Source organism: Mytilus trossulus, chromosome 3, assembly GCF_036588685.1.
Source record: "Mytilus trossulus isolate FHL-02 chromosome 3, PNRI_Mtr1.1.1.hap1, whole genome shotgun sequence".
Taxonomy (NCBI): domain Eukaryota; kingdom Metazoa; phylum Mollusca; class Bivalvia; order Mytilida; family Mytilidae; genus Mytilus; species Mytilus trossulus.
Window position 1 is genome coordinate 61402704 of NC_086375.1, and position 24711 is coordinate 61427414.

Sequence of the window (24711 nt, forward strand, 5' to 3'; positions counted from 1 at the left end):
AATAATACAACCTCATTGAATCTGTATTCATGTGAAATCAAATTTAATCCCTTACCTAGAGATTGATAAAGCATGCAGTGTGCATGATTAGTTATTTAAAGGAAGAAAATGTCAACATTGTAAGTGAAACAAAGGAAAATCATTTGATTGACTGATTTATAGATCCACAAAAAATCATTCGTATACAGGTAAAAGTAACGATTAACATATATAGTTTGAATCTAAAATATCAAATTAAAAATGCATAGAAGAATATAATTGCATGAGTAATTTTCTATTTTTATCTATATTTATGTTAATTCATATTGCTTCTATGGCTAGTAGTCTCAGGTCTTTAGAAGGTCAACTTGATAGTTAATTATATGGTGTCAAGCCCAAAATACACACGAAAGTTTCCTATCAAGCCCATGCTCTATAAATTGTTTATTTTAGACTTTATGATTTTAATAAATGTTTTACATGATTATTCATCAAATATGAGAATTTGAATCAAATCCGTGATAATGAATTTGACAGCTAGTAACCCTTTAAGGTTTGCTGAATGAAGTCAAACATAATTTGAGAGCATTTTTATAAAGAACTGATTCAATTTTTCTAAAATGAAAAGGTAAACTTTGTTCTCATTGTATATATTTCTCGATTAAGAATGATTAATTATTGCACAGCATCTTGTTTCCACTCTTAAATGAATTATTGATTATAAATTAAAACTGTTAATCTATTTTTACATATGTTTTGTTTGTTTTGTATTTCCTTTCATGAAATATCAGACAGTGGCGGATCCAGAAGTTAACATAAGTGTGGGCTCACTGACTGACCTAAGAGGGGGCCCAATCCAATCACGCTTCAATGATTCCCAATATAAGCAACCAAATTTTTTCCCAAAAAGAGGGGGTCCTGACCCCCCTAAATCTGCCTCTGTCAGACGAGTAGATATATATACCCAACAAAAACTAGTAATTTTTCAGACTAGCTAGTTCTTTATAAAGTGTAATCCCTTTCAAAATTATCCTAAGCTAGTGAACTAATACTGTTAAAACTACTGACTTGTTAAAAATATTAAAATTTTATGGTATACATATGTTTTTTCAGTGTATGATAGACATACTTTCCGACAACCAGAAAATACAGATTCCACCTGTCAAAGAAAAAAAAAGTACAGCAGAACCTGAGGATGCACCTGTTTCTCCAAATTCAAAATTGATGCCAAATATTGTTAAAAAGACAGATCAAAAGGAAAACAGCCCTCAAAAGGCTACTGTTGTAAAGTGGGCGGATCAAGAAAGCACAAAGCTTCAGAAAACAGCTGAAATACAGAATCCATCTGTTAAAGGGAAGACAAGTACAGAAGATCAATCAGCTGATGACAGACATGTTGTAAAGTGGGCTGATGAGCCTCAAGAGATCAACACAAACCTTCAGAAAACAGCAGAAATACAGGCTGCTATAATGAGAACTTTAGAGAAAGAAATGGATGAAAAGAACAGTTCAGATACTAAAACAGTCACCAAGTCTAGTTCATGTAGTTTACTATAAAAGTTCATGGTATGAAGGAACTAAGTCAATTAATCAAATATTTATTTTAAATTTATAAATGGGGGATTTTTTATATTAACAAATAAAGTGAAAAATTAAGGGATTATTAAGGGAAAATTTTTGATACATTGTCTAGGAAATAATTAAGACATTAAACAAAATATTTAGGAAAAGATGAAAATTTGAGATGCAATTGAATTTAAAAATATTTTTATGTTGTGTGGAGTTACCTAAGTACACTTGTTAACAAGATCACAATCATTGGGGATCTCAATTTTGTGAGCATCAAAACATTGTGTTACTGTCCATAATATTAAAAAGTCTGTTGACAATCCATTTCAAAGTCCACAATTGAAGTATCAACAGAAATAGACACCAGCATATATTGATCAGGTTCCTCTGACAATCTTATTTATCTATTTTATAAAAAGAGGTGCCAATCATTTTGAGCTCATGTTTAAATATACACTAGTATATCTTTGAGCTATCTGACTTCTTTGAGAGTACTTTTATCATTTAAAATGTTATTTGCAAACTACGCACATCAACTTTCAATAAATCATTTGACTTTCACCTATCTGGTGTTCATCGTATTTTAGCTAGTAGACCAGTTTAATGTTTGCAAACAATTCACTACCTTGATTTAGCTCCTTGTTAATGTGAAAATCTGAATGATTAATTTCAAGATTGACTAAATCCAAAATACAGGTAATTGTGTGAATCTTTGACCTGAAAAGGCAGTTTTTGTTCCAGTTCCAATTATTTATATTCCTCTGGCAATTACAACTGTATATGTAAATTATCATGTGATATTGTTAATCAAGTCATATTCCACAGTGCGGGAATTTCTCTCTGCGCTAAAGACCTGTTGGTGATCTTCTGCTGTTGTTCTATCTATTGCCAGGTTGTTGTCTCTTTTACACATTACCCATTTCCATTCTCAATTTTATTTTCTTTTGGTCAAATATAAAATCTAAATGACAATAAAGGAGTAGGTTCAGTAAGACCCATTTTTGGCCCCAAAATAAAGCAGTTTTCGGAAATTGTAAAAATTTAATGGTTAAGATATTTATTGAAAAGTAGAATGCTTCTGCTTCATAAATATGGGCTGTTTTTGACAATACAAAGCACATATATCGGGTACTAGCATCATTAAGTTATGCTAAATTACTGAAATCTTCACAATTTTAGCATTTTAATTAAATTTTAGACGGTTTCTGTCTTAAATGAAAGTGGCCGCATTTGTGTTCAATCATTATATTGAAAGGTAAGTTGTATTTGATGATAATATATAATATATATAAATGTTGAGGATGAACACGGATGCGGCCACTTTCAATTTTGACAAAAAACATCTGAAAAGTGACAATTTTGGGCATATTGATAGATTTTTCATATTTAAGCTTGAATCAAAGTGCTTATTAAGACTAAATCAGTTAAAATCTGTCACATAAACTAATTGAATCAATTGAAATAGACACTAAAGTGTTTAAAAAGTGTCTAAAATTTTTCGTTAGATGAATTTGAAAATTGAGGCCGAAATCGGCCCTTACCGGACCTACTCCTTTGAACAAATAATCAGTAACAGTATAGTGATTGAGAACATTAAAGTCTAGAAATATTGCTGAAACAACAAAAGGAGGGAAGTTGAGTTTGCCAAGAGTGGATAGAGTCTTAATCACTGATTTTAGTTACAAGTTTTATTAAATTACTTTCAATATATATTGATCTGTAAAATGAACTAAGATTATTCTGTTTGATGCACATTTGATCCTTTTCATTGGGACCATTTGTATATTATTTGTACACACCAAATTACCTCATTTGAATTCATCATGCTTGTTGGGTTAAAATTAAGTTCTACATATTTAATTTGCCTTACCCTTATTATATCATACTTTTAACAAATGATGTACTAAAAATAACTCAAGTCTAGACTCTAGTATCAAAATTGACTCTTTTTACCAATTATTATAATTCTTGGTCAGAAAATGACCTTGAAATTTCAGAATGAATTTAATCCAAATTTGAATGCACCAAGTTCTTAAACATTATTTTCATTTTATTTGAATGATATTAATTATGTCTAGAGTAAATGAATTATTTCATATCAGTTGGCCATCATGACTGAAAATTGAAGTAAGGAGTAAAATGCAAAGGATCTTCAAAACAGCTGTATTTACAGAAAAATTGACTCTAACTAAAAATGCTTGTTAAAGTACAAGTTTGAAAAATTCCATTTCAAGATATTGTTGTAATCTTTGACCTTTTATCAATATTCTTTATGTTGAAATAGTAGTGAACATGGGATCATAGAGAGAAAGTGTAGCAGCACAATTGATAAATAAACAAATTTAGATCAAGAATCAATTCTTTTGTTGCATGAAGACAAAATAATTCTGTATTTATTTCACTTGATCAACCTCAAAAGTTCCATATACTTTTTGCGGTTGTATATTGGTATAAGGAAGGCAGTGCCGTCAGCGTCATCGGAAGACATTTGGTTTCTGGACAATAACTTGAGTATAAGCAAATAGATATTTATGAAATTTAACCTCAAGGTAAATAACCACTAAAGGAAGGTTAGGATTGATTTTGTTATGGTCCCAACAGTTTGGGAATGAGCATTTTTCCTCAAGATATCAGAAATAAACTGCTATTTATTTTGTTTTGTTTTTAAAAAGGTTGAAATTAGATGACAATACGGCATATATTTGCTAGGTGAGCATTTAATCTCATTTAGATATGTGAGTATTTTTTTATTTTTAAATTTTTTTATACTGTGTATATTATTTATGTATTTTTAAATCATTTCTGTGATATATTTAATTTTTATAAATTATGTACTTTTTGAATGTGATCTAAATGATGACTTTATATATATTTTACCTCTTTTCATGATTTTTAGAAAATGTTTTTAATCAAGATGTTTAGTATTTGAAAGGTCATAAAATTTGATAGACTCTTTCAGTTACGACAACAATTTTTTTCATTAAAATAGTTTGTTGCAGTACTAAAATTTGTTGCTTTTTTAGCTCACCTGGCCCAAAGGGCAAAGTGAGCTTTTCTCATCACTTTGCGTCCGTCGTCCGGCGTTAGCTTTTACAAAAATCTTCTCCTCTGAAACTACTGGGCCAAATCAAACCAAACTTGGCCAAAATCATCATTGGGTATCTAGTTTGAAAAATGTGTGGCGTGACCCAGTCAACCAACCAAGATGGCCGCCACGGCTAAAAATAGAACATAGGGGTAAAATGCAGTTTTTGACTTATAACTCAAAAACCAAAGCATTTAGAGCAAATCTGAAATGGGGTAAAAATGTTTATCAGGTCAAGATCTATCTGCCCTGAAATTTTCAGATGAATCGGTCAATCGGTTGTTGGGTTGCTGCCCCTGAATTGGTAATTTTGAGGAAATTTTGCTGTTTTTGGTTATTATCTTGAATATTATTATAGATAGAGATAAACTGTAAACAGCAATAATGTTCAGCAAAGTAAGATCTACAAATAAGTCAACATGACCAAAATGGTCAGTTGACCCGTTTAGGAGTAATTGCCCTTTATAGTCAATTTTTAACCATTTTTCGTAAATTAAAGTAATCTTTTACAAAAATCTTCTCCTCTGAAACTACTGGGCCAAATCAAACCAAACTTGGCCACAATCATCATTAGGGTATCTAGTTTATAAAATGTGTGGCGTGACCCGGTCAACCAACCAAGATGGCCGCCAGGGCTAAAAATAGAACATAGGGGTAAAATGCAGTTTTTGACTTATAACTCAAAAACCAAAGCATTTAGAGCAAATCTGAAATGGGGTAAAAATGTTTATCAGGTCAAGATCTATCTGCCCTGAAATTTTCAGATGAATCGGTCAATCGGTTGTTGGGTTGCTGTCCCTGAATTGGTAATTTTGAGGAAATTTTGCTGTTTTTGGTTATTATCTTGAATATTATTATAGATAGAGATAAACTGTAAACAGCAATAATGTTCAGCAAAGTAAGATCTACAAATAAGTCAACATGACCAAAATAGTCAGTTGACCCGTTTAGGAGTTATTGCCCTTTATAGTCAATTTTTAACCATTTTTCGTAAATTAAAGTAATCTTTTACAAAAATCTTCTCCTCTGAAACTACTGTGCCAAATTAATCCAAACTTGGCCACAATCATCTTTGGGGTATCTAGTTTAAATAATGTGTGGGGTGACCTGGTCAACCAACCAAGATGGCCGCCACGGCTAAAAATAGAACATAGGGGTAAAATGCAGTTATTGGCTTATAACTCAAAAACCAAAGCATTTTGAGGAAATCTGACATGGGGTTAAAAATGTTCATCAGGTCAAGATCTATCTGCCCTGAAATTTTCAGTTGTATCAGTCAACCCGTTGTTGGGTTGCTGCCCCTGAATTGGTAATTTTGCTGTTTTTGGTTATTATCTTGAATATTATTATAGATAGAGATACACTGTAAAAAGCAATAATGTTCAGCAAAGTAAGATCTACAAATAAGTCAACATGACCAAAATGGTCAGTTGACCCGTTTAGGAGTTATTGCCCTTTATAGTCAATTTTTAACCATTTTTTCGTAAATTAAAGTAATCTTTTACAAAAATCTTCTCCTCTGAAACTACTGTGCCAAATTAATCCAAACTTGGCCACAATCATCATTAGGGTATCTAGTTTAAATAATGTGTGGGGTGACCTGGTCAACCAACCAAGATGGCCGCCACGGCTAAAAATAGAACATAGGGGTAAAATGCAGTTATTGGCTTATAACTCAAAAACCAAAGCATTTTGAGGAAATCTGACATGGGGTTAAAAATGTTCATCAGGTCAAGATCTATCTGCCCTGAAATTTTCAGTTGTATCAGTCAACCCGTTGTTGGGTTGCTGCCCCTGAATTGGTAATTTTGCTGTTTTTGGTTATTATCTTGAATATTATTATAGATAGAGATACACTGTAAAAAGCAATAATGTTCAGCAAAGTAAGATCTACAAATAAGTCAACATGACCAAAATGGTCAGTTGACCCGTTTAGGAGTTATTGCCCTTTATAGTCAATTTTTAACCATTTTTTCGTAAATTAAAGTAATCTTTTACAAAAATCTTCTCCTCTGAAACTACTGGGCCAAATCAAACCAAACTTGGCCACAATCATCATTAGGGTATCTAGTACAAAAAATGTGTGGCGTGACCCGGTCAACCAACCAAGATGGCCGCCACGGCTAAAAATAGAACATAGGGGTAAAATGCAGTTTTTGACTTATAACTCAAAAACCAAAGCATTTAGAGCAAATCTGAAATGGGGTAAAAATGTTTATCAGGTCAAGATCTATCTGCCCTGAAATTTTCAGTTGTATCAGTCAACCCATTGTTGGGTTGCTGCCCCTGAATTGGTAATTTTGCTGTTTTTGGTTATTATCTTGAATATTATTATAGATAGAGATAAACTGTAAAAAGCAATAATGTTCAGCAAAGTAAGATCTACAAATAAGTCAACATGATCAAAATGGTCAGTTGACCCGTTTAGGAGTTATTGCCCTTTATAGTCAATTTTTAACCATTTTTCGTAAATTAAAGTAATCTTTTACAAAAATCTTCTCCTCTGAAACTACTGGGCCAAATCAAACCAAACTTGGCCACAATCATCATTAGGGTATCTAGTTTAAAAAATGTGTGGCGTGACCTGGTCAACCAACCAAGATGGCCGCCACGGCTAAATATATAACATAGGGGGGAAAATGCAGTTTTTGGCTTATAACTCAAAAACCAAAGCATTTAGAGCAAATCTGACGGGTAAAAATGTTTATCAGGTCAAGATCTATCTGCCCTGAAATTTTCAGATTAATCGGTCAATCGGTTGTTGGGTTGCTGCCCCTGAATTGGTAATTTTGAGGAAATTTTGCTGTTTTTGGTTATTATCTTGAATATTATTATAGATAGAGATAAACTGTAAAAAGCAATAATGTTCAGCAAAGTTAGTTGGCCACCATGGCTAAAAATAGAACATAGGGTAAAATGCAGCTTTTGGCTTATAACTATGAAAGCAAAGCATTTAGAGCAAATCTGACGAGAAGTTAAATTGTTAATCAAGTCAATATTTATCTGCCCTGAATTTTTCAGATGAATTGGACAACTGTTTGTTGGGTTGCTGCCCTCCAATTGGAAATTTTTAAAGGAATTTTGCCGTTTTTGGTTATCTTGAATACTATTATAGATAGCGATAAACTGTAAACAGCAATAATGTTCAGCAAAGTAAGATCTACAAATAAGTCTACATGACTTAAATGGTCAATTGAACGCTCTTAAGGAGTTATTGCCCTTTATAGTCAATTTTTAACAATTTTCATTAATTTGGTAAATTTATGTTAATTTTTACCAAATATAGTTCTCTGTTACTAACGGGCAAAGTTCATTATAGATATAATTGTAAGAAGCAAAATAGTTCAGTAAAGTAAGAACTTCAAACACATCACCATCACCAAAATACAATTTTGTCATGAATCCATCTGTGTCCTTTGTTTAATATGCACATAGACCAAGGTGAGCGACACAGGCTCTTTAGAGCCTCTAGTTTGAATATATATCTTTTATGTTTATTTATTTTTTGTGACTTTTAATTGTTATATACTTGTTATTTCAAATGTTAATCTGGGAACAGTATATCTAATATATATGTTCCTGTGTTAATCAATCACACTTGAATCATATTTAAAAATTGTTGATCTTTTTATATTAATAAGTTATCTTCCATACCCATCTTAGGACCTTATCAGAGTTCTAAACTACAGGCATGTAATAAGAAATAACAGATTTCACATGAACTATATTGTAGTTTACCTATGACTTTTGACCTGTCAACCAATGTTGTACTTTGAAATCAGTTAAGAAAATACTACTGGGAGTAGTACCAGTTTGTTGCTGTATTTTGTTTGTTCAAATACTACCCATTGTATGGTAAGAATGGGTAAAAAAGGAATTTGTGTAATCAACTCCTCTTACTGTTTAAAATAGATCCTTGAGACTTTGCACACATGTTGAAATGATCAAACAAAACTGTACACCAAGACACAGCATGCCGAACAATGCCAAACTCTGACTTATTAAATCTTGATGACCATTGAATAACTCAATTTGTTCATGAATAAACCATAATTTAAATCAGATTATTATTATTGAACTGTCCAAGTAAAATAATGCAAATAGATGGTATATTGGCAATTCTTTCCATGAGGTATAGTATGCAGAAACTAACACAAATCTAATGACAAAAAAAACCCAAACATTTTGAAGAGCAAAATGGGACAACATAAAAGATAATAAAAAAAGCGATGGAAATGGGGACAACAACCTGATCAAAGATCAGAAAACAGCCCAAGGCCGCCAATGGGTTTCAACACAGCAAGAAAATCCCTCACCCAGAGTTGGGCATGCCATTGCTGAATACAAAAAATAGAAAACATTTTTAACAAATAAGACAAACATCCATACAGTGGAGTATGGTCAAGGAATATATCAACAACAAAAATATCACAAATAATGGAGTGATAAAACAACTTAAATGACAAGCTGTCCAACCAATTAAAATCAAACCAGTTAAACTGACATTAAGATAGTGTATCGAAAGTATTAGTTTTATGACCCATTTTATTTCTATTTTTACACAAAAGACCTACCACAATACATCCACTCACCAGTAATACTATTTGCAGACGATAATGTTGTCTTTTTGGCCCTGGCAGACAGCTGTCGTTATATTTTGTAAAAAAAACCCACTTTCTATAATGTTGTTGAAATGATTATCCCCCTTTTACATTTCATATTTACATTTATAAAAATGTTAAATATAGTCAATTGTTTAACACACATTCTTCAAAGCCCTGCTATTTGAATCCTTGATATAATTCTACATCCCAAATCCGGGAAACTTCAAACAAAGATTGCACATCATATGTTGAATATGCACACCTTATGTTAATGAGCTGTATTAGGTTTTTTGTCTAAAGTATTTGGCTTGGTAACCATGTAAAAAGTAAAATCACAAAAATACTGAACTCAGAGGAAAATCAATTTGGAAAGTCCATAATCACATGGCAAAATCAAAAAACAAAACGCATCAAAAACGAATGGACAAGAACTGTCATATTCCTGACTTGGTACAGGCATTTTCAAATGTAGAAAATGGTGGATTAAACCTGGTTCTATAGCGCTAACCCTCTCATTTTAATAACAGTCTCATCAAATTCCGTTACATTTACATGATGCGTTAAATAAACAGTCACAATCAATAAAATAGTCAAAATATGGGAACATCAGTCATCATCGTATAACAATTTAACAGGACACAACAACATCTACTATCTACGAACACATGGATTGATTTGAGTGTCTGACGTCAGAAAAATTATATACGTCACATAAATTTGTCGTTCAATGTGCATACAATAGTTATCCAAAGTACCTGGATTATAAACAATTTTAAATTTTACATAGGCAATGAGCGCAGACAGGGTTAAAAAATCAAAAGTATGTAAGAATAAATTACAGAAATCAAACTAGTCCAAAAGTTATACATAGAATTTATGACAATCCAAAACTTTTAAAAAAAAGAACAATTTAACAGGACACAAAAACCTATCCACGAACACATGGATCTACTTGAGTGTCCGACGTCAGAAAAATTATATACGTCACATAAATTTGTCGTTCAATGTGCATACAAACAATTTTAAAATTTACATAGGCAATGTACGCATACAGGGTTAAAAAATCAAAAGTATGTAAGAATAAATTACAGAAATAGACCGAGATTCAAACTAGTCCAAAAATTATACATAGAATATATGAGAATCCAAAACTTTTTAAAGGGAACAATTTAACAGGACACAATAACATCTACTGTCTAAGAACACATGGATTGATTTGAGTGTCTGACGTTAGAAAAATTATATACGTCACATAAATTTGATGTTCAATGTGCATAAAAACAATTTAAAAATTTTTTCATAGGCAATGTACGCATACAGAGTTAAAAAATCAAAAGTATGTAAGAATAAATTACAGAAATAGACCGAGATTCAAACTAGTTCAAAAGTTATACATAGAATTTATGAGAATCCAAAAATTGTCAATTCCACTACGCCATTGATTAATTTTGACGTTTGTGGTTCAACGTATAAAGTAATTCATAATAGAAATATATCATAATGACATATTATAGACAAATATCATACTGACGGGATCTTTTAAAGTACAGAGTCACGTTATAAGCACAAAAGAAATACAAAGAGTCACATATACAAAACAAATCACCAAAAAATGAAAGCCAATACAAACACATTGACGAGATGTATAAGTACCGAGCCACGTCAAACGGATATCACATGAAACCATTCAACAGTAAAAGTAATCTTAATAATAGAACAAAAACAAATAAAAGAACAATAAAACATGTTGTTAAGATGATACACAACATCAGTACGCAGAATCTATACATCAAGACCATCGTGTATTATTTGAACATAATTTTCAGCAATATTTACAAAAGATGCAACAAGATTTGTGAGGGGTGAAACAGGGTTACTCATTTTCAACTTATTTGTTTTGGTTTTTTTTAATTTTGCTTCTCACTTTTTTACCCCCATATCTACACCCTAATATCTCACTTACTTACTTAGTCCTTGTTATGCCCTATGACACATAGGGTTATAACAATTTTCCTTCACTTTAATCTGTTGTTTGCTTCCACTGTGCCCCAAGTATATCTTCTTTCCTTTAATTCATTTTCTACAGTACGTCTCCATGTTGATTTACATGTAGATCTTCCTCTTTTTCTTATTCCTTCTGGTGTCCATCTAAGGGCAATATTGGTCATGTCCTCTGGTGGTTTGAGCTGCCTTCATCTCTTTTGTATCAGTAAAGTTCCCACATGTCCTTTGTGTTGGTAATCTCATGTAAGCCTTTGATGAAGATTTTTTTAGGCCATTATATTTTCATTATCTTCCTTATACATGTGTTATGGAAGCTGGAGAGTCTGTTGATGTCTTAAACAGTCATTCTCTAGGACACTGAGCCATATATGAGAACAGATAATACACAGCTGGTATAAGGTCTGAGCTTTGTGTTCTTTGAAAAGGCGGTTGTTGTTTTCCAGATGTTGCTTAATATAATGAATGCTGATAAAGCTTTTCTTATTCTGATCTTAATATCTCTTTTTCAAAAATAGATTTTTTAAAAAAATGTTTGCTTCTTTCTTTTTTGACCCCCCCTCCCTTTTATCTCACGATCCCTCTCTACTTTCCCTTTATACCATAACTCCCAAAAGTATGTCAGTTTCCTCGTTTGTGTAATCTAATCTAATCCTACTACAGTTTTCAACCAAGTATTTTTTGTGAGATATTGAATTGATAGTTGCATTTTCGTTGCACACAACGAAAACACGATGTTTTCATTTCCTTGTCAGTCCTCCTTGCAGGTATTGAGCTAGAAAAATTTGCGTACAAAATCTGTGATATTGAATCATCATATGCGAGTTTTTTGTTCTGTTTTATACATAGATAATAAAGATACAAATAAAATATTTTAAGAAAAACATGCATAATATATATATTTAAAAAAAAAATGGTAATCATAAGGGTATCTACCCTCCCCCTAAAAATTTATCAAAGATACGAGGTTTATAATTTTTTAAGCCATATACAATAGACTCACAATTGACGCTAAATCAAACAAAGACAAATGAACAAATACAGTACGAAATTGATATATATTCTACTCTTCTTTTTTAATTCATATTTTTTATTAGAGTTTGGGCGAATTGAATATTCACTCTAGTCCGTTTTAGAAGATGTCGAGTTTACCTTAAGCCTTAGTTATTTCATTCGTCACGGAAATAACCCATTCCCCCTTTTTATCGATGGATGCTACTAGAGCATGGACATAAGATCCTAGGACTTAGGTCTTTTCGACAATTTTTATATAATCATTCGTTTAGTAGTCATGAATTTCTGCATACTTCTGACATACTCCTCGAGTAGAACCTGCCACATCGTCCAGGGGTTGGTCCGAGACCACAACTATTTTGTAGTGCATTTCTTTTAGAACATAAATGAAAATAATAAAAATCCCACCTGCGCTTTCTCAGAAACTTTTACAGTGTGTTGTACTATTTTGGGGACAAATTATAGAAAACTTATAGAAAACTTCATCGGCTCTAACTCAAAATATGGACAATTTTATGTTTAGGGCGTCTTGAAATCTTTTGACAGCTTCCGAAGTACTAATTTTAAACCTTTTTCAGCTGGACCAAATCACAAATTTCCTTTAAAATTCTGGACCCAATTTTTTTTACAGTTTAATTTCACCCCCATACTTGCAATTTGATGCATTAAACATGGAGAAATAAATTTGGAAGGGGTATAAAAATTATCCTGGGCAAGTAACCCACTGTCAACACTAGGGACTATATTTTTTGTGGTCTCGGACCGGTTGATACGAAGTAATGATTAATTCAACATAAATTATACAAGTATTTTCCTTTCTCACGTAGTCTTAATTTGTCTAATATATAGTTGAGGATTATGACAGTTATTACCCATGTTGACTAGTGAACTTAAAATAATCCTCTCCAAATAAGTATACTTATATATGTAAAAAAAAATGTTAAACATGTCAAAACAGAAAACCAACTGCATGATTTAAGCTTAAACAATAAAGGCCGTGCTCCCGACTTGGCACATGTTCATGAAAAACGTGGCGGGCTGTGAAAGTTCTACCCCATAATGAATAAAATGGAAAAATATGTTATAAAGGATTTACTCATCAGAAGACACAAATCACAAACAAAACCACAATAATAGAAAACATGATAAATGTGTCTATAGAACATGCATGCCCCACTGCCACTATCATTTTCTATGTTTGGACAGTGAAACTGGGGTTCAAAACTCTTAATTTGGCATTAGAATGAGAAAGATCACATCATAGGGACGTGTCTCAAGTTGATGGGATTAACTTCATAAAAACTAGCTTGACAAACTTAAACATGAAGCGGGACAGACGGACGAACGGACGCACATACCGAAAGACATAATGCCCTAGGTTGGAGATAAAACACCAGGTATCGATCTAGGAGTACTCACAGTAACTGATAGCAAGTTAAACTCACAAATAAACCATGTTTTCCCAAACTTACAAAATAATCAGTACACAAACTTTACAGTAAAATTGTATAGTTTTACAGTCACTACGTTTTTACATTAATTACATTACACAGTTGAAAAAAAATGAAAACAAATTTTTACATACTGTGTTCTTAGTACATTTCGCTTAACCTATCAATAGTTGTTAATATACCATCTCCCTAGGATTAGGTCATTTTAGTCAATTATAAACATATATAAATGTCACTGACTTCACTCAATAAATTAATCCTCTTTTATAAATTCAAAATTGTGGAAAAGTATTTATAATAAACAGTTTTTGATGATATGTTTATCGTCAATCAATTGTGAAAATAGGTGTGCACAAAATTTGAATTTTAATTATTTTCTCGCCATTTTAACGATGGTCTATCCCATTTTGCTCGATGCTGCCGAGAAAAGGCAATAATAACTAAATATTGCTAAAAAAAATTGTAATAAATTTTAAATATTTGAAGTCCAGTTGGGTCAAGCGAAAATAATAGGAGATATTAGTGGTTTCCCCCCACCTTTTTGTAAATAGTGTTATAACATCATAGAATCATGTTTTAATAACAATTCAAATATGCCATTGAAAATAAAGAAACTTAATAAACTTAATAATTGAATGACGCACAATTTATGGACTATATAAGTCGTATGTATTAGATGGTTTTCACAGACATTCAGAAAAAATGGACCTACGAATCTTGGTTTTATTACTAGCATCATGTATTGCAATAGTTCCTGCTGCTCAACTGAAAGGTAAATTGTTCCTCTAACTTTAATTCTAAAGGATTGTTTTCTACACTTTCTTACATTATGTTAACCATCAATTAAGAAATAATTTTATTGTCGGCTAGTTTAATTGCATATTTAGATAGACATGACTACTGCAGCTAGCAAGTATTACAATTCTTTTCCAACAAAACTCAATATAAATTTTAGACATGTCAATAGAAATAACTTTGAGAAAGGAAGTTCTTTAATTTTACAGAGGACATTTGGGATCATTTCCCTAAAGCACACGAACGCGATGGTGACGAAAAAATGCTTTCAGACATTGGTAATTTACTGCACAGACATAATGAAAGAAAGTGTAAGTCTATCATATTACACATCCTCCATGCATTGGTTGTTTTAGATTTATTGAATTAACATATATTCAGAGTACACATCCTTCTTACATTGGTTGTCTTAGATATATGGAATTAAAATAGATTCAGAATTCATATCTGTCATAAATTGGTTGTCTTAGAATTATTGAATCAACATAGATTCAGAATACATATCCTTCATACAGTGGCTGCCAAAACCGGTCCATTATTGATAAAAGTTTCAATTGATATATGTAAATTTTATAAAGATGTTTTGCTCATGCTTGTAATATGGTGTGATATTTCTGCACTAAAAGTTCAGCTTATTAACACCAAAAAACAGAAGACCGGTTGAACTTACTGAAGATTGTACTAGTAAAACTGTAGCAGAATTTTCTAATGTAACGAGTTTAGAAGATTTTATCATTCAAGTTGTGAATTTGGTTTTGTTGGCAGATCAATGATTGTCTCTGTTTATATCTTTACAGTTAATTCTGCAGCAAACGGAAAACAGGAGTTTATAGAAGAACGATCTACTGGGCCTTGTAGGTATTTTATTGTGTATGTTAAAGTAAATAATAGTGTTAAACTTCTTTTTAAATAAAGACATTAGCATCAATGAGGAAATTATCGTTAAATCTTTATTTTTTTTTTAATTTACTATTTTGTCTACTGCAAATCTGATATTTTACGAGATTTTTTCTAATAATGCTATCGTACACTTAGCAGTACATACCATACAACTATTTACAATAAGAACTTCTAGGTCACGGAACAGTCTTCATGAATGAACAGGAGCCCGTACGCTCTGAATCTTAAAGAGAACAAAATGGCAACACAGATTTCATACTCATCTGACTCATCATTTTTACAACATTTTGGGTTTTTTTAAAATTGTGCAAATTTATTAAGATATTTTGACTAAGCGCTTCTTTAAGTATACAAAAACTAAATTTGTATATGAGCAGGACCATCTAGGCTATATTTAACAGATTTGGGGAACGGTTCTCATGTAAGATTGTAATTACATGAAGATGAAATAAACATCGTATTCAATTTAACAAATATTTCGGCATGCTAAATAGCCTTCTTATGTGTCAATGTCTCTATCAATTGTGACACATATCATAATTGTGGATTCATTTATTTTCGTGGATTGTGGAAACCGTGCATTTTTCGTGGATATGTGATTTCGGGGTTCTGCTAAAGTCTGGACACAACTTAATAGAAAATTGTATTTCTTTGAGTATTTCAATTCGCGGTTCACCTGTATCCACGAAACACACGAAAATTGTTATCCAACGAATAATAAGGAATCAACACTATTTATACATTAACGAAAAGAGGAATTTTTTTTTATCAATTAAAGCTATATATTTATTCTTATTCTAACTATTATGATATATTTCGTTTTATTTTTAGATCGGCATTACTTATGCAATAATGATAATAGATTCGTGTACTGTGACTTTTCTAAGAACTTGAAAATGAATGTCCTGATAGGCCATTGGGGAAGAACAAGTCATACCATATGTCATCATGGCAATATCGATCAAAACGGTTGCACCAAAGACGTTACTTTTAAAATAAAAGAAGTATGCGATGGCCGTTCGTGGTGCAGAGTGACGGCAAGCAATGCATTTTTTGACAATCATGATCCATGCGGTGGAAACCCAAATTATCTCAATTTCACATACGAATGTATACCCCCAAAAGGTAAGCAATTTGTTACTCTGGATTACAAGAGATGTCAGGTAAGCATTGATGAAACATATTTCTACGAGTAAAGACGCACACACGTCAAAGATAAACATAGTCCTCAACAATAGACAATTCAGAAATTTTGTATTCAAACCGTTTACAAAATGTCATATCTGTCCCATCGGTCAAGGCACAGAACAATTGCCCGGAATCTAGATAATTGATTAGGTTACTAACAGTAGCTATGTTGTTTGTCCGTATGGACAAACTTCATGTTAAATTATTCTCAGAGCCAGACAAAAAGCTGGCATTTCATTTAATTTAACGATCAGCTACGTTGATGATGTCCTCTAACTTATTTAATGTTTGATGACTATGTTGACCGCCTTGGATATGTCTAAAATAGTTTAAGCAAATATTAACATCATACCAATACTGAGATGTCATTGCATTGGAATTTTGTTAGTTTTGGATAAAATGTCAATTATTTAAACATACTTTATATTTAAATGATATTTCTTCCCATTTGCCAAGCTATTATTTTTTTGTTCTTTTGTACAAATGAATATCATTTATTCCTGTATAATATTTCTGCTTGTTTAATTGTTTTGAATGTATATCTAATTTAGAGCGTTTACATACGGACATTTGTTACAGGCAGGTTATTCATATAATCGAATGTCCAAGGAAATAAGCCTTAAGGGGATCATGTTTCAAAATAAATATCAATTAAATAAAAAAGAGATTCAAACATATTACAATTCTATTGTTTTAAATTCCAGAAACATGTAGACATGATTCATTTAAATGTACCAACAGCAAGAATTGCATCCCCATGACGAAAACATGTGATGGCATACATAATGATTGTGGAAATGGCGACATCAGTGACGAAGAACATTGTGGTATGTATAATTAATGGCGAAAAAATGTTAAAGAGTAATTGGTTTGGTGGATTACTTGTTCATTTGTATAAAGCCTCAAATTTCAGGAGGCAGATGACCTTGATACTTCAAAATTACGTTGTATGTCACTGAGATACATATTTTGAGAAGGCCTTGCTCGCAACTGATTCCCTATTTGTTACAAATCGATTTGCATCGCTAATCGTTTTATCTCTCTCACACAAAATTGTGTCTGTTCATATAACGCATCAATGTAAATATAACGGAATTTGATGAGACTGTCATTAAAATAGGAGGGTTAACGCTATAGAACCAGGTTTAATCCACCGTTTTCTACATTTGAAAATGCCTGTACCAAGTTAGGAATATGACAGTTCGTGTCCATTCGTTATTGATACGTTTTGTTATTTGATTTTGTCATGTGATTATGGACTTTCCGAATTGATTTTTCACTAAGTTCAGTATTTTTGTGATTTTACTTTTTATATTCACGGTTACCTGAATTTTTTCATTAGTTTCCTTAGATTTATCAGATGAAAAAAAACCAATTATTTGTTATTGTTCATAAAATTTATGTAATGACATGTATGTAAATTATTTTCGTCCAAATAAATATGTATTATTTCTTTCTTTTAATGAAGCCGTAATAAGTCATTCAAAAAGATTAAGATCAAATTAAATCAGCGTCGATGATCAATTCAGAACTTAGTTGTTTCGATTCTTACCACTTTGTAAAACTTGAAGTATCGTGTAGTTTTCAATTATATTTATCAAACATATTCTTTTTTAGATGTTATAAAAGACACAACAACAACAACCACCACGCCCACAACAACAACTACCACGCCCACAACAACAACTACCACGCCCACAACAACAACAACCACGCCTACAACAACAACAACCACGCCCACAACAACTACGAGTAAGTATACAGTGAACATTTTGATGGTAAAACTATCACAAATGCTTCCTTTCAATCGTATATCAATCTATGTGCAATTTTAAAGAAACACTCTGTCATAACCGAAGCTTTTCATACTAATACTTGACTGATATTATGCTGATCCCAAAACTAACATTGTTATGCACGTCTTAATTCTAACATGGCATGTTTCATACAATATACTTGTTCATTCCTCATAACAGATACTCGATCAGTCTTAGGTCACATTATCATTCCGGGAACAGACTCAAGGACTGACATTTGAATTTTAAGTTAATTTGATACATTTATGTATATGAATTTTATTAGCAAGTAGAAAGGGGAATGGGTGGTAGATAAGAATTATAAGTTGTAGAAATCAGACAAAACCTTGACAAAATTAAAATCTGTTAGAAGGAGCCAACAGTTTTTGATCCGCAAATGACTGTTTAATATTTAATACATGCATGGGATACGAATCGGAATATTTATTTGTTACAAGTTTTTTTTTTTTTTTATCATTATACATCAATGGAAATACACGGATGATTTAACCTGTATTCATATTTCAAATGCATACATTTTATGTGATTACATTTGAATAATCCTCAAACTGTAGTGAAACGATCATAATGAAATATATTTTTTCAGATAAAATTCAGAAAAAATACATTTTATCATTAAAAAAATTAATAAGCCGTCTCTTTAAAATATATCAAAATATTTCAATTGAACTATTTGTTTATTTACAGATGACAAGTCTGATATATATATCTGTTTTTGTGTAACGTTATTTGTTTTTATTCACTGTATTTCCAGAAAAACCTTCTGCTACTTGTGGTGTGCCTGTTCATCCTGCTGTTATCGATAGAAGTCTTGTTTCGCGTATTGTAAACGGAACAGAGGCTGTACAACACAGTTGGCCATGGCAAATACAGTTACGACTTTCTGGCGAACACAAATGTGGAGCTTCTATTATTGATGAAAATTGGATTGTAACAGCTTCTCATTGTTTCTTTTTGTAAGTGGGGTTTCAAAATCAGTTGCAATTTCCGCAATCCTTGCCACAAAACAACGATGATTTCCTATTCTTTTTTTACATTTATCTTCACAATAACGGCATTTATTGAAGAGAAACATACTTGTTTAAGCTTTTTCTAGTTTGTATATTGTCATTTGTGCCCTCTTGAAGACAATATTGTTTCATTTAATGAAGAGATAGAATTTCAAGTTTATATTGCCGGAAATGATAAAACATATTCTTTAATATAACACAAATGTATATATTAAAGGTAAATCAGTACGACTATTTGAAAAATTGATGTGTCAAAGCGACACGAATGGCCCCGTCCCAAAAAATTGAAAAATCTGCAATTTCATTATAGACACATGTGGACACAAACATGATGATAGTCTCACATACAAAAATCAGCTCAAAATCTGGAGGCGTATTGAAAAAAAATCTGTATAACTGTGATTTCCAATAATTTATCGAAGTCCAAAGCCCGTAATTTCAGCAAAAATTAGCGGAGCAGGACGAAACTTAAACTTGACATGTAATTCATCATGGTTAACTCTCATACCAAAAATCTGCCCAATATCTGAAGGCGTTTAGAAAAAAGTCCGTATAACTGTGATTTTCAACAATTTCTCAAAATCCAAAGCTCGTAATTTCGGCAAAAATTAGTGGAGCTTAACGAAACTTGAACTTGATCTGTAACTCATCATGGTTGACTCACATACCAAAAATCAGCCCAATATCGGAAGGCGTTTGAAAAAAAAACTCCGTATAAAGGCCGTACGGTGACCTATAATTGTTAGTGTTTGTGTCATTTTGGGCTTTTGTGGATAGTTGTCTCATTGGCAATCATACCACATCTTTTTTTTATATTGTTGCGGAATGACGGAATTAAGAAAGTCAGTTCTGAGTTGTTTAAAATACTCAGTGCATTACAGATAAATGTATGATACCGTTTACAATTTGCGCCAGGTGCATGGAATAACCCTTACCATACATGTAGAAATGTAATTGACTAGTTTAAACCTTTATGTAACAGCTTGATATTTCAGCGTCAGACATTTTTTTCAAATTTATTTAGTCTATATTTGTTATTTTGAAAAGCGATGAAGACATTACTCACTGGAAAGCATATGCTGGAAAACACAACAAAGATGGTAACGATCCAACACAAGAAGCACGAAGTATTACAAAACGAATTAAATATAACATTACTGGTAACAATCCCTTAGATGGCGATATATCTCTACTGAAACTCGACAGCCCACTAAGGTGAGCAGTAATGTCATTGTAACCTATACATACATATAAACTATAAGTGAGAAATAATTGTACTGTTTTATGCCTGAGGCGCATACCTGCTGATATTATCAGCGAAGTTGAAGGAAAGCAAGTAGTATTAAAGTCGACACCCGTAAAGCATGGATACTATAATGGTGGATCATTGTATGATAATCCGTAAAAATGTGATTCGAATATACTAATTATTAAATCTCCGAAACTGGTCGAATTCCCGGATCCCTAAAGGATCCCGAAATCCCGAGCTTGAAAACACCCGATCCCGACGTCCCAAAAACAGGTCCTGCCCCTCTTGTGGCATTTAAGTATTTCTAATGCTTTATTTTAGTTTGTCCTCTAATAATCACTTAAATGATTTATAAATTCAATTTTATTAATGATACTCCAAGGAAATTGGATCCAGATTTTACCTACCCACCGTTACAAACTTTTCATTATCCAGATAATTTGAAAAGCAAATTTCCCAATTTCGCCAATAACGCTGGATAATAATCAATTCTTTGTTATTTGCTGTACTTTTTTGGTCGCTCTTTGTGCCTCTATTAATAGGACTTAATAATATCGATGATAATAAGAAGAAATGAGCTAAAACTTTCGTTTGTGGTAGACATATCCACCGAAAACAAAACAAAATCAAACAATTAGATAAAAGAAATATGATAGGAATATTTATTTACCTGAATAACTGAAATGATTTCCGTTACAGCTTCACTGATGCAGTCAACATATTCACCGAAAACAAAACAAAATCAAACAAATAGATAAAAGAAATATGATAGAAATATATATTTACCTGAATTAATGAAATGATTTCCGTTACAGCTTCACTGATGCAGTCAATATATCCACCGAAAACAAAACAAAATCAAACAAATAGATAAAAGAAATATGATAGGAATATTTATTCCATATTGGTTTTATTTTAGTAGGTTTCTCTATATGAATTGGATTTTGAATAAAAAAGCATTTTCACCTGAGAAAGTGTTATTCACCGCGCTAAACGTCACGCGCTTTTACATGTAACGTTATGGTAAAATGTATCATGTAAAATTTGCTTTGATATATGTTTGTCGTCAAATACATTTAATTTTCTCGGAATATGGTATAAAACAATTACTGTCTTTGTTTCGGTAAATATGGACTTAAATTGACTCTTGAAAAACTGATATTCACTTCGGTCCTCGGCCTCAGTGAATATCAGTTTTTCAAAAGTCAATAAAACCGCATATTTACCTCAACAAAAGACAGTAATTGTATAATATTTACCTGAATTACTGAAATGATTTCCGTTACAGCTTCACTGATGTAGTCAATATATCCACCAAAAACAAAACAAAATCAAACAAATAAATTAAAGAAATATGATAGGAATATATATTTACCTGAATAACTGAAATGATTTCCGTTACAGCTTCACTAATGCAGTCAATATAGCCAGCGAAAACAAAACAAAATCAAACAAATAGATAAAAGAAATATGATAGGAATATATGTTTACCTGAATAACTGAAATGATTTCCGTTACAGCTTCACTGATGCAGTCAATATAGCCAGCGAAAACAAAACAAAATCAAACAAATAGATAAAAGAAATATGATAGGAATATATATATTTACCTGCATAACTGAAATAATTTCCGTTACAGCTTCACTGATGCAGTCAACATATTCACCGAAAACAAAACAAAATCAAACAAATAGATAAAAAAAATATGATATGAACTTATATTTACCTGAATAACTGTAATGAATTCCATTACAGCTTCACTGAGGCAGTCATGCCAGTGTGTCTTCCATCAAGAGAACCACGAGTCAGTGATACTTGCTGTGTAACAGGATGGGGAGACGTGAAAGGTAACTTAACCAATAGTAAAGACAATTTTGCAAATGTTTCTATTTCACTAAGGCTTCACACTATTCAAAAAGCTTCAGAAATACCACGCTTGCAATATCATGTATGTACACTTCAATTGAACTTGATTAACTTCAGAACAAAATGCCGCAATCAGCAAAGTTGGTACAAAAAACGAATAGGGATTTCTTAAAATAAAATAACTACTTTATCAAACAACAATTCACACATAATCCTATCTAAATGAACAATTTACACTGTCGACATACCAGTCTTATTCTGTTTGACTTTACTGCGATTATGTAATGCATTTTCTTCTATGTTTGTCTTTTCATGCAGAATTTGCAATTTTTCCATGCAGAATTTGCAATTTTTAAACAATATAGAAGCAAGTATTAATGGACAGGATACACATAACTGTTTATGATTTCATAAACAGTTCCAAGAGACTATAACTTATAATACATATCAAAACTGTTTATTTTAAATAGGGACAGGATTTCCAGACAAATTAAAACAGACAGAAATGCCATTTGTTAGCAAAGAAAATTGTTCAAAAGTTGCGGATTTAAAGCCTCTTTTGACGAACAACATGATATGTGCAGGATTTCCCGAGGGTGGAAGAGATGCATGTCAGGTACATTTCCTTATTATTTTGACTGGATACTTTAAATACTCGATGTTCACTTTATATTGTATCCAATAGGTGCATGCCTCCATATTATAACTTTAAATACGTTTTTATCAGCAATTTAAAAAAAAGGATTATCCTTGTGTCTATTGGATAAGATTGATAGATTTAGATGCAAGATTAGCTTGCATGATTAATATAAAAGGGATAACTTTTGAGTTGTATAAAGAAAACGTAGCTTTCTGATTGTAAACGTATAATAAATCGTCGTTTGTTTTATTGTTTTTAACATGGTTGCTATTTTTCAAAGAAAAGGAACAGCAATAGTGTAATTTAACATGTAATTCTTAAATATATTGCAGGGAGATAGTGGAGGTCCCTTTGTTTGTCAGATTGGGAATCACTGGGAGTTACACGGAATAGTATCTTGGGGACTTGGATGTGCTGGTAAGTTAAAACTTAAGAGTTCATGAGAACTTGTTCTTTTGTATCTTATATTTAAGTAACAACCTTTGAGGATGTTTTCTTCTGGCGTTTCAGTCTCATTCAGTCTCATTGAAATTGTTCTGAAATTATTTCCAAAGCATGTGTCAAAAGTGGAAAATAGCAATGAATTTGATAAATATCATAATCAGACTTAACTCTGAGAAAATGGGTGAGGGTTTCAAAAAAATATTTTACCAGAAATATGTACATTCCATATAACTTTTTCTTTTCAAATTTCTTAGATATGTATCATTTTCAATCATTTATAACAATGAATTTGAAATAGTATGCATTTTGTTTTTTGAACTGAGAAAAATCACAAATTGACAAAATTGACAACATGGTAAATTTGACACAAAAAGCATTAAATATGATAAAACTTTCTTATATTAACACCTACCTATTTTTTTTAGTTGAATTTATTCAGATTGGTCCACTTCATCTTTATTGGGAGTATGAAAAAAAGTTTAATTGTGGAACTGTAATTTTTCTTCACGATAAAAGCCCAAAAAATGGGTAATCAGAGATGTACATCCTTAAAATCTATTATAATGATATTCAGTGTAATATACTATTACAATTCGTATTAAAATTTTATGAATATCAGCAATCGATGGGTTAAGTTAGATTATATGAAATACTTTTTTTTCCTTTTATTTAGAACCGAACATGCCTGGAGTTTACACAAATGTTCATACAATGGTTAAGTGGATACAAGCAGAAATTGCTGCAGATAAAATACGCACTTGAGAACAATTTGATTTTGTTCAATCTGAAACAATCTGGAACTAAAGTATTGTCAAATGTTTTCATATTTATTTATAGAATAAAATAGTATTGCATCTTGTCCTCTTTTAGGTTGACAATTTTGGAAACCAGCCACAGGTACTTTTTTCATACGACATTTCAACCTCAAAGCTATATTCAAATGTCAATTCCAGATCAAACTTGATGTTATAAAAACCATTTTATCTGTAACTGCGTTTTCTTTCCGATAGTATACGTTGTATATAGCTTTAGAATACCCTTTTATCTGGCAATAGGGTTTCCCTTGATGAGTTAAAAACCGCAAACAAAATTTATTTAGT

The 24711-nt window shown here is 31.7% G+C and overlaps 2 protein-coding genes across 6 annotated transcripts in view; both read left to right on the forward strand.

Moving 5' to 3' along the window:
- LOC134712027 (uncharacterized) overlaps window positions 1–5185 on the forward strand; it is a 34851-nt gene extending 29666 nt beyond the window's left edge. For 4 of the 5 annotated variants that reach the window (XM_063573128.1, XM_063573126.1, XM_063573125.1 and 1 more), the window contains exon 13: window positions 1093–5185. In XM_063573128.1, coding sequence (XP_063429198.1) covers window positions 1093–1536 — 444 coding nt within the window. In that variant the 3' untranslated portion in view covers window positions 1537–5185. The remainder of the gene's footprint in view (window positions 1–1092) is intronic. The other variant, XM_063573124.1, reaches the window with a different exon arrangement.
- Window positions 5186–13081: 7896 nt separating this feature from the next.
- On the forward strand, window positions 13082–24405 carry LOC134709610 (chymotrypsinogen A-like). The gene is made up of 11 exons (XM_063569763.1): window positions 13082–14809; window positions 15296–15352; window positions 16230–16523; window positions 17291–17413; window positions 18204–18338; window positions 19158–19359; window positions 20461–20628; window positions 22417–22508; window positions 22998–23143; window positions 23500–23584; window positions 24285–24405. The coding sequence occupies exons 1-11, from the start codon at window positions 14761–14763 to the stop codon at window positions 24371–24373; spliced, it is 1440 nt and encodes a 479-aa protein (XP_063425833.1). The 5' UTR covers window positions 13082–14760; the 3' UTR covers window positions 24374–24405.
- The last annotated feature ends 306 nt before the right edge of the window (window positions 24406–24711 follow it).